The 12,235-nt window shown below is 33.1% G+C and overlaps 1 protein-coding gene across 1 annotated transcript; it reads left to right on the top strand.

Annotated features, from left to right (window-relative positions):
* Positions 1 to 5,593: 5,593 nt before the first annotated feature.
* LOC134683750 (collectin-12-like) lies at positions 5,594 to 11,222 on the top strand. Its single transcript, XM_063543063.1, has 3 exons — positions 5,594 to 6,064; positions 7,316 to 7,498; positions 10,882 to 11,222. The coding sequence occupies exons 1-3, from the start codon at positions 5,755 to 5,757 to the stop codon at positions 11,112 to 11,114; spliced, it is 726 nt and encodes a 241-aa protein (XP_063399133.1). The 5' UTR covers positions 5,594 to 5,754; the 3' UTR covers positions 11,115 to 11,222.
* The last annotated feature ends 1,013 nt before the right edge of the window (positions 11,223 to 12,235 follow it).

Below are 12,235 nucleotides of genomic sequence, written 5' to 3'. Positions count from 1 at the left end.
GACAATACTAACTGAAGTAGCATGAGTTTCATTACGAAGCATAAAACATAAAAATAACGCTACATTTACACATATTTGACGAAGCAAATACACAGAGGGCATAAGTACAAGCAACAACGCCCTCCGCACCAGTTAAAATATCATCTACCTTACACCAAGCTAGTAAGGAAAATTGGTTTATTTGCAAAACAAATACACAAAGGTCATAAGTACAAGCAACCACGACCTCTGCACCAATTAAAAAAACGGTAACCTTACCCAAGTAAGCAAGGAAATTAGGTTTGAAAAATAAAATATAAGAAAATGATTACCAATAAATGAAATAAAATAAGTGTTGGGTTGCGACATATTTAAAAAAAAACCAACATATTTTCATACCGTAAATTCAAAGTAATGAGTAACATATATGCATACATTAAAATAAACCACGTCTCATACAGATGCCTAAGGCGGATCTGATACTATTTGCAAACTTTAAAGTGCCTTTTTCATTTAAATGCACACCGTCATTTGCTATCAGGGATTCAGAACCAGACCACATGCCTCTATGATGCCAAAACGATAATTTGTCTATATTCTTTATGATCAATTTAACATGTGTATTTACTTCATTAACAATTTCGTTGTAATTATATGGCCGATTAGCATTAAAACGGTGAAAAAGTTGACCAACAATACTATGTTTTACATCATAACCATCAATGATGAAATCTGCAAATGAAGTTATATCTCGAGCTAATAGCTTTGGGTCAACACTAGCATGCTTAATATCATTACCCCTAACTTGCAAAAATACAACATCGGGTTTATCATCAGCTATAACCTTTAATAAGCATGGTTGAAACATACATTTTGGACCTTGACGTACAGTGCCGCCACCAAAACCAGATACGTTTACTAAAATATCTCTTTCGTAAAGAGACAAATTTGACCATCCATTATGTTTATTGCATAAAACAAAATCATTTGACCTACGCATAAAAGAATGGCCAAAAACAACTGCACGTTTGTCCATAATGAAGGAAAAAGTTAAGTTAATTTAATTTAACAACTCAAATTATAAATACACAAAAATATGGTTCGCCTTTACCTCAAATTGCTGAAACAAATCAATCCAGGCTGGAACTTCCAGAAAAATTGAATTTTACACAGATAAGTTAAAATTATACCCAATGTTGAATTAAATTTCACGCGATGTTTTATAATCACAAGTTATCAAGACGAAAGTTAATGATAAAAAGGAAGTGCACACATAGCACGTAAACTTGTGCTGACCCCGCAAGATTATTGACCAATAAGAAGTAAGAAATCCACTCACATGGTTTTCTATACGTGAAAAAGTGTTATACAATTTAGACAATTAATCAAATGACAATGTTATACAAATCTGACCCACTGGTCACTTCAGAGACATCGTAAAATTTACAATATAAAGTTCTCATTCTTAACATCAGTTAAAGCTATAAAACTACAAAATTAATCTTCCCTGCTGTCTTAAATTATTTTATTCCGCTTCTTAATTAGCAAATAAAATTGGTTATACATACTGATACTTATGAGTACAATAACAGTAAAGCGATGCACATTTTTTACCGAATGGATACCAATTGCAGAGGCGGATTTAGGCGGGGGCGTGGCGGGCGTTCGCCCCCCCTAAAATGTTCAAAGCATGATTGTTTTCTAACTTATTTAAATATCGGAAGACACCATTCCATTTTTTTTAACATTAACAGTATATAAAGCAGTCAGTTTAACAGAATCAATCAACTGACCTACAATTTATGTAAGCCCTATAAATATTATATACATGTACCTATACTGAAAAGGAAGGTGTCAAACGCGGAGCTGCGTTTAATGACAAATAAAATACTTTTTTTGCAGTTCAAACAATTGTTACATTGTTTTGCGGTTATCATAATCAATTTCTTTGATAATCGAATGGTTTGTGGCGAACACGTTATATATAACACGGGCACGACCTCCGAAAAGGAAAAAAACAGATATATACTGAACGGCTTTAGAAACGCAACACTCATTTTGTTAATTTTTCTTACCAAATCTTGTTTGATTTTCTTACAACTACTTTGCATGCTTATCATACTTCTTTCTCCGTATAAAAAATCAAAATCTAACTTACCTGTGGTTATAATATTGAGCATACCGAGTTTTTGAAGTCGCACGAATTTCTTAAAGCGAAATTTTGGACCCATGAAAGATTGTTTCAGTTGTTTTGCTTTATGAAACAGTTCTTTCAATCCTTTGCCTCACTTAAACCAGTTTAAAAATGTTGCATCTCTATTTTGCCAAGACTGAGAAACAAAAAACTGAATAACCCCTTAAGAATACTGCAAACATTCAAACATAAACGTGCTGCAACCACACTGAATGGCTACAGAAACTTTTCTTACTGTCCTTCCGACAACGATACAAGTAGACAAGATTTGTTGCTGGCCATCAATGAACAGATAAACGTTTAGAGACAATGAAACGTCAACAGAATTAAATTACGCAACGTCATTTGCCAAACATGTTTACGGCCGCAACGTCAACTGCTAATCAAATTGCCGAGTGCCACTGGGTACAGATTCATGCCATAAATCTTTCCCATCAACTGAATCGCCAAAGAATCAACTGAAGGAAAACCTTAAATGCCCTCAAGTTCCAACCGCATAATTGCCAAAACCAATTAATGGGTTGAACAAATGCAAAACCAGAAGGTGTAAAACAGAACCCAAAACATGTCGGACAGAATTTGTTGACCTTTCTAACAATTATTTTGGCGTTTGCAACATGCAGTCATTGCTTTTGACCGTGACACATTCATTCAAAAATAACACAAAAATAATCTAGTGTTGCGTTTCTAAAGTCGGTCAGTATATTATGAAAGGACCTTTCAAAATCACGGAGAAAAGTAGAAATTTTCGTTAGCAAAATCTAATACTAGAATTGGTCAGAAGAGCTGTTGTGCTCTGTCTCGTCTCTCCTTGCTTCCGTAGGTCCACCCGTCTATCTGTCAACTCATCACATTTCCATCGTCTTAACCAAGTATGTCGGGGCTGGTGTTATGAAGTGTTTAAGTAATTCTTAATTTCATTTCACATTATTGAAACCGTGTACAATCGGCTTTGACACATTGACGACGTGCAAACAAGGGTTATTTTTTGTGATGTTTCTGTATTTCGTTTTGTCACAACTACCAACATCATGTCTTTCAAGTATTAGTTTAGATATTTATTACCTAATATTGCTATAAAGATCATTTTACATGCAATAAGTGCTGGTGTCTGGATAGTAGATTGGTTTGCATAGGAACACATAATCAAAATAAAATGTTCGCATACTCTTCAGATTCTGTTGTTAGGGCTGCAGCTTTATAACTGTAGCTTTATAAACTCATATATGCAATATGCATTTCTTAGTGCGTAAGTTAGGGATGTTAGGAGATTGTTGCAGATTTTTCTAATTTGTAGGAGACCTTACCATCATAACTTGCCATCATAACGGAACAGGAACATATATGTATATATATTGTTCTAAATCTGTCCGTCCATCCGCTAGTCAGTCAATAGTGATCGTAGATTGTCGACAGGGTAGATTTATGCGGTTTCTGCTAGAAACTTAATTTTCGCTAATTTTACCTCTTAATAGTTCGGAATACCTACATTGCACCCCTTTAGAAGAGTATTTCAATAATTTTGCCTCAAAATTTTGTTCGCCTCGTTCCGCTCGGCAATGGTATAAATCTTTGCGCCCCCCTAATCTAAAATCCTAGATACGCCCCCTGAATTGTGCTTAAAATTCCACTATCAAGTAGCACCCCCATCATGTTTCTCCTAGCAAGTACAAACTTAAGTACATATCTATAGTTTAATGATATCACAATACAGGAAAGCAGGAAGAGATTTAAGATAAAAGGCACTTCTAACACGACTTTCAGGTCCAACACACTCGTGATGACGCCTGTAAAACGTCCGAAGCATGACCACTCTAAATCATTGGTATTGCTGTATGGTTCATACATCATTGCGAACCAATAGTTACAGGTACGAACTGGACCCTCAGAGGAGTCAGATCGCGATCGTATGTACACATCTGTGTTAACTGCTTACATGTTCACATCTTGGTGTACCTTATAGATATTTATACAGATTTTTTTCAGCCATTCAGACATCTGTATAAATATTATGACTTGTGAAATTGCCGACAAGAACAAAGAATTGCACTTGCGATCTTTGAGCGAGACGCCAGTTCACAGTTTCCATAATACAAAGCTTTGCATTCCGCTTTTATACGTACATTTTTTATATTCTCTTTTGGCCTAAGTATAGTTCACATGTATTAAGACACACATTGGTATTTACCAGTATTGTTAAGATCAAAGTCTCGGGACGTTTAACATATATCCTTTAATCATATTTTGTTGTTGTTTCATTCTAATTAAAATATTGATCTCTGATTACGTTATACTATATATAAGTTATACTACATATGTAGTATAACGTAATCAGTGATCAATATTTTAATTAGATTGTTGTCGTTTTGGAATCAGTACAGTTTGTTTCAAGTTAATTTGTTATTACCTTTACACAAAGACCATGTTTATACGATTTATAATTTGTATGCAAAATATCTGTTTAATAACTGTTTTAACATGTTCAAGATTTATAACGATAAGTTAGAAGATGTGGCATACGGTAATTGCAAAAGTTAGCTATAAAATACCTAATGTGAAATAATTCAAACTTGAAAACTAACATCCTGATTTATGTAAAAAAATAATAAGCAAAAACAAATTCAACATGATATACAACTGTTAACAACAACCACTGACTTAAAGGCTCAGGATTTGGGACAGGATCATACATAATGTAGTGGGATACAACTAATTTGTGGGCGCCTAACATTTCCCATAACCTGAGACCTAGGAGTAACCTAACAACATAAGGTAAACTCATAGTACCAGTTGGAAAGGGCTTAACCCATCAGATCGATACAAGAAACATAACGCAAGCACATTATCCCCACAACATAAAAGACACTGGCAGATCCAGAGAGTGGGTGGTCCGGGTGTTCGAATCCCCCCTTTTTGGAAGATCAATGCATTTGCATGGGGACATATGGTTGCAGATCTGAGAGTATTCGAAGTTACTGACAGCTAGAGCATGTCCATGCTATCCCAACTGATAAAAAAATCAAACAACTTAGACTAAAATATCGATCAGTACGTATCCAACATCCAATGGATTCAGCTTTAAAGACGTCATCAAAAGTCCTCGAAAATTCTTGACATTGGGCCATGCCAATGTGCGGATATCGACACATTGTAGAGCCATGAATGAGCATATGCATGTATAAAATTAATGTTTAATTTGGTTTTGATAAACTTTGATTTTCTTGTCCAAATATTGGAAAGGAAGTAAATATTGAGCGTGGAGACCATTTTTTGTGTTGCATATATGATTGAAGTGTTAAAAAGATTACGATCAATGATAAATGCTGCCAATATTAAATCAACAATCAAACTAATTTAACGCTTGTTTGGATAGTAGAAAATTAATTACAGGCAAAATCATTAGAATTAACTCCACTAGGATTAAGTCGTCATTATTCGAATCAATTGATTATGGTCAGATCATATGTTTTCGTACTATGCATGCTTTTTTCAATTCAAATGTGACGTCACAGTACATTCTTTTAAAAAAGAACGAAAACTAATGAGACAAGGATATACATGTATTCAGAGCAAAAGTAAATATGAAACAAATGTTGAAGAACTATTTTTGTTTTATAGTGACCGGTTTTATTACTTTCATTCCCACAAGAATTGATGGAGATTTTAACAAAATGACAGAAAGAAAAGAACTACGGAATAAACATTTACAAGGCAATCTGGTTAAATCTATGACGACAGAGACCAATATAGAGTGCTTTAGACAATGTACCAAACTTACCCAATGTTCAGCAATGTCTTACAACAAACAAAATAAGATCTGTTATATGTACTCTAGGTTAAATACATATTCAGATGTAACCGCGGAAGATGGAAGGATGTACTATTTGAAAGGTTAGTATATATCAATAGATATTTTTATCACGGGAATTGGTAACATATCTAAAACCCACTTTGTTAACATTTTGGATATCGTGTCTAAAACTGTTTCATAGAAAGCATTCCCAAAAGGCGTAGAATATGAAATCGCAATCAAACAAATTTCGTACCAACAGTACAAATAATTCAGACCTTTTTTCTATAAAAAAAAAAAAATTAACGACAGTGTTAAAAATATACACCATCACAATTCCCGCATTGCAGTCCTGAGTATGAAATCGGTCAAATTATAATTGAATACTGTATTTCCCAAAATGATCTCCATGTAGATCATAAAAGCATTTTATTGAAACAAAATATGTTAACAAATGTTTTGAATTTGTTAATTATGCCGGTAGTTTTAATTATCATTCTGTTAAAATTCAAATTCTTGGCTGTTTTGATAATACTGAATTGCGCCTTATTTGATATGTTTACAAACCACCCAAGGTAGAATAATGTATAAACTATCTATCGTTCAAATTTCCTTTCAAGTGATAGTTTATTATGATAATAACAAAAATGAGGATGTACGAAAGAGGGGCGAAAGATGCCAGAAGAACAGTCAAACTCATAGATCGAAGAAAAAGACAAACAGACAAAATAAAACATAGAAACTAAAGACTTAGCAACACGAACCCTACCCAAAACTGGGGGTGAATTCAGATGCTCCGAAAGGGTAAGCAGATCTTTTCAAGCATTGGGGATGTACCTCAGCTCATTTATAGATACAATACATTATGGAGAGGATTTGCCTGTTGCCCAATTACATTTATTTGAATAACATACTGATTAAACTAAACAATGCATTTGATAATACTGCGACAAAACGGATCTTCTGTAAACAAATTTCAGTTTTCAACTATAACTATCTTACATTTGTCTAAGTCATCTACCTGTTTTACAAAAAAGAAGAAGAGAGATATTGATAGGCATTTAAAAAATCAATCCGATGATGAATTTAGTAAATATTATGACACACTATTGTTCTTCTTTACTTTGTCAAAACTGATCTCAGAAGGATTTTCCAAGTTTTTTTTTGGGAAAATATCTCGTCACCAGTTTTGACGTATTTGCTATCTCTCAAACAATTTGTGAGTTTGAACACCGGAATACAACTGTTGCCTTTATTCGGTCTCTCAAATTTTTTTAGCTTTGAAAGTTCCTTTTGCCAGCAAATCTAGAAAAGTGATTCGGACGCATTCATATTGATGTTTTTATTTACAGATGTAAACAACTGTCTGACAGAAGAAGGATATTCATACAAATCAAGTGTCATGCTATGTATTAAGTTTTATAATGTTAAAGTAATATACCATGATGCTGTTTCAACATGCCAATCACAAAATACATCACTGGTCAAAATAGACAGCCAAGAAAAACAAAACGTTTTGTATTCCTATTTAGTAGGTATGTATTGTGTTTATGATATATATGATATGTAGTTTTAGGTGATCAGTTCAGCAAGTTTTCATAGTTTCATATGAATACCTATAACTATGATGTTAATCAAAAGTTAAATCACAAACGTACTGAACTCAGAGGAAAATCAAATCGGAAAGTCCATAATCTAGTATATATATATATATTTATTCTGACAAATCTTCGTCAATACAATGGTATATAAAAGTTACATGTAATAAATAACACAGTTATAAATTAGAGAAAACATAATATGTACACTATTTACATATATAAGTTGAGTTTAGCCAGGAGAAAACACACATGAATTGATATGCCTTATAAAATGTACATAGCTTTTTTTTTACAGATGATTGTTTTTTCATATTATTATTTCCTTAAATTTAATTATATTTGGATAATCAATATACTTTTTAGCGATAGTCATAAATTTACACTTCATTACATAGTGGAATTCATCTCCAAGATCTTTAAAGTCGCATAACTCGCATATTCTTTTATCTCTCTGATTTTTTTTCCATCTTCCACTTCCTATAGGTAATCTGTGATTAATGAGTCTAAATTGACACAAAGTATAGATATCACGGGGTTCCAAAAAGTCTAAACACTTTTCGAATCCGAAAAGTTCCTTGAAAAGGCGATAATTTAATGTTTTTGATTTCGTTTGAATGTCTGAGTGCCATGTTTGTTTAAATTGATCTTGGAGAGATGTTCTTACAACAGTCTTTGACCAAATTTCATTTATACAAGTTTGAGATAACCATACATAAGATAAACCAGTTTCATTAAGAAAAAATTCTATACATTTCATCCAATAAAGTTTAACATTATTTACATGATATAAACATTAATTTGTATGCAATTGCTGATTATTTACTGGATTTGCTAAAAATCAGTTTCACCCAGTATGAAATAATGCGAACCTTGATATCTAAACTAATAGGATAACGTCCTAATTCTCCATATATAACACAATTCGGGGTAGAAGATTTAAGATGGCGTCGAATGTTCGTTTTCAGGTGTGGCATCGTTACGTTTTTCTGGGTGTCCTTGGCGATCAAATGTGCCGATGTCATCATATATCTCATACAGTTCATTGTCGATATAGAGTCGGTCGCGAACAAGTTTCACATTTCTTCTTTTGTACTTTGCTTCTTTCATGATTGGATACAATTTTGTCCTTCTGTCTTCTATTTCTTTTGGAAACTGCTGTTTGATACCATATCTAGTATTGTGTAACCTGTAAGCATTTCTAGTACATACTGCAAATCGGCTTGATATAGAAATCGTGCGACGATTGGTCTCATACCGCGCTGACTTCGTCCAAAACGATGGACATTACCTAATTCAATTTTGTAATCAATACCAATTTCATTATGGAGGAAACCTCGGAGAAGTTCTTCGCTGTTTTCATCTCTTACCCCATAAAGACCAGTAAAGATGAGATTGTTCTTCATAGACCGACAAGATAAGTCAAGCACTCTTTTCTTGAGATTCTCTAGTTCATCTTGTCAGTTACATTCAGTAAAAGTTCTACCTTGTGACTTTATTTCAGAAATGTCTTTGGACACCTTATTTATACTTGATTTGGTTTTGTCAATTTCACTGGAATTCTTGTCATTGAGGCTCTTGTTTTTATCACATTGAAATTTTAGGTTATCGAATAAATTCCCTTCTCCTTGTATGTTGTTTTCAAGTTCAGTTATTTTGCCTTGACATGTTTGTAAGCCTTTTTCGTTTGTAATAACTCTACTTGTCAGAGATGAAATAATACTTTTTATTTCTCCAAATTTGTCAATGCCTATTTCGACCGACTGTACTCTTTTATCAATGCTTGATACTAGGTTTATAAAGGTGTTTAAAAGTAGGGGTACGCTTCAGTTCTCCCCATTTTCTTCGACAATCTTTCTACTCTCCTTCAAGAGCTGGCGTGTTTCACTAAGTGACACTATGTATATGGGTTTTATAATTATTGATGAACGTATGGTCAAGTTTTCAACAAGGTCCAAAGTCCAATTTCGATGATCGATTGTTACACCTCACACTTTAAATTACATTGTTCGACTTAGTGAATTGTTCTCATTATATGTAGGTGTAATGTTCTATTATTCTTCAAATAAATTGCACAAAAGGTGAATAATTAAATCATTATCATACGTTTGTTCTTTTCTTCTCACCATGTAGTATATTAAATGATGTTCCCTATGATATATCGGTTATCTTCGTTCTTTTTGTTAATTTTACATTTTGAATGATTTTTGTCTCTCTGAAAATTCACACTTCCATTACGACAAGGGGACCTCACCGTAATCACATTGCGAAATCAAATGACAAAGCACATAAAAAGCGAATGGACAGCAACTGTCATATTTCTAACTTGGTGCAGGCATTTTTAAACGTAGAAAATGATGGATTTAACCTGGTTTTATGATACAATTATGATACAAAATCAGACTAAAGGTACTTAATCATACGCCTTTTTAACAAAAAGCGTATCTGGCGCAACTTCATTATAAACCTGTAGCATACTTGAAATGAGGTCGATGCACTGCGATTAGGCGTTTCTTCTACGAAGGAGTCACCAGCCCAATAGTCATCAGTTTTGTGTGCATATGGAATATTGGTGATAAGTAATTTTTCTGTAAATGTACTGTTTTTTTGAAAAGCTAAATTATTTGGAACACTACTGTTAAATACACGTCCACAATAAGTCTTTAATACGAAAACAAAAAACGCACGTCTGGTATATACAATTATTATTCTTGTATATTGCATGAAATTATTAAACAGCGAAAACGTCAAATGCACAAGGAAAACAACGGGGGTCACATGTGGTACAGGATATGCTAACCATAACAGAGTTCACGATATTATCCGCGGTATTTGGTGTTGTTCGTGTTGCTCAATCTGTAATTTTCTATGTTGTGTTTGCGATAATTATGTCATGAAATAAATAAGATGTGGTATGATTTTCAGTGAGACAATTCTTTACCAGAAAACAAGTGACATATAAGTAAACACTGTTTCGTCGTTGTTATTGTTTTCCATGGTACCAGTTCGTGTCCGACTTATGCGTTTGATAATCAATTGGTATATTCAGGCTCTCGTTTAAAGAATAACAGAATGTTAAATAGCTTTCGATAGGCATGTTTGTTAATTTACTTCTATTAAAGACTGATGTTTGTCTTTTTGGAATCTGACGTACATCTTTTATTTTGTAGATTCATTTACGTTAAACTCAATAAAACAAATTCTGATTTTTTTTAATTTATGATGATAACAATTTGTTACACATGACGCGTTTCTACATATATAAGATTAAAGCAATCTAATTCAATATCATACCTGTAATAGGTTGTATGTATTTGTAGTTGATGAACAATTCAACGCGGGTCATATATACTTGCAAGGGAACAGAGTCCCGAATACATCAGAATGGGTATTTGATGATGGAACCCCTATAACATACTTACCGTGGAATCTAGGACAACCAGAAGCGTATGATCAAATGTATTTATGCGCATTAGCTCAAGACAAGGGAATGTGGCATGACTGCGTCGGGACACAATTATTTGGATTTGTTTGTGAACGAAATTTGTTCTAGTTTGAAGAAAGATGACATTTGTCTTTAATTGATCATAGTAATGAACTTCTGACTCGACGCTCGGGTGATGAAAAAGAAACTCTTGTTAGACTAGTGTTTCATTACATATTTGCATGTCAATACATCAGTACAAACGTTTGTTTAGATTTTAAGTGATTTACTTTTTTAGATGTGATAAGATAAAAAAAACCCCTTAGTATCCAAAATCGATGCTTTTAACTGAAATCCATTAATTCCATCAAATATCAGTAGCAAAGACATCAGTTCTTAATCTACAGGTGTTTGGATGTACATAATTCATTTTAAATTATCTGTCCTTTTCAACAGGGTTTACATAGTGTGGACTTGCCAGTTAGTCGTTTTCATATGATGATATAATTTCGTTCTGTAAAAGAAAATTCTGCCAAATACATAAATAGAGTTTTGCTTGGGTCAAAATTAACTCCTTTTATAAAAAGCCTTGACCATGTAAAGATTTAAAAATATTCTAAGAAGCAAATATTATCTTTATGCTTTTCAGTTGGTCCTATATGTATCATGTTTTGGTGTTTTTCATATTATCTTAAATGTTGGAATTTTGATACATTATTTTCTTCCAAATAAAGTCGGCCAATAACTTATTAATAATGTGCACTTTTTATAACAAAGTAAACTCTATGACTGACAATAAATAAGAAATACGAAGATCACACACCATGAAGTTAATATACATGGATTTGTCTGAATGCTCAGAACATCAAAACAAATTGAGCCAAGTCATGAATACAGATAATACATTACTGGATTACGTAACATAATTAATATGTACTAATTGATTATCAAAGTAGAAACAGACAAAACTCAAATTTATCATGTCAGACTTAATCAAGATTTGTATATGTGGTCAATAAATCTACTACACTACAGAACATGCAGTACAGCACGTAATGATAAATCAGGAAACAATTAGTCTATCGCCAGTACTGGACAGGAAAATTGTTTTTGAAAGCTATTCGATATATTACGTTGGCATTGGAAGTTGTGCACTGCTGTCGTTTTTTAATCAAATTAAATTCAAATGTAAATTTTCTTCCAATTATAATGTCAGTACGTATGCTCTTTGATGTGATCTACCGTTCTGT

This window comes from Mytilus trossulus, chromosome 9 (assembly GCF_036588685.1).
Source record: "Mytilus trossulus isolate FHL-02 chromosome 9, PNRI_Mtr1.1.1.hap1, whole genome shotgun sequence".
NCBI lineage: Eukaryota > Metazoa > Mollusca > Bivalvia > Mytilida > Mytilidae > Mytilus > Mytilus trossulus.
The sequence above is the reverse complement of the archived record's forward strand: the minus strand, read 5'-3'. Positions and strand labels throughout refer to the sequence as shown.

Bases quoted from the DNA above. Each gene is read 5' to 3' on its own strand.
- LOC134683750 (XM_063543063.1), top strand. From the start codon at position 5,755: ATGAAACAAATGTTGAAGAACTATTTTTGTTTTATAGTGACCGGTTTT. The intron at 6,065-7,315 runs GTTAGTATATAT...TTTTATTTACAG, and splicing joins AAGGATGTACTATTTGAAAG to ATGTAAACAACTGTCTGACA. The intron at 7,499-10,881 runs GTATGTATTGTG...ATGTATTTGTAG, and splicing joins TTTGTATTCCTATTTAGTAG to TTGATGAACAATTCAACGCG.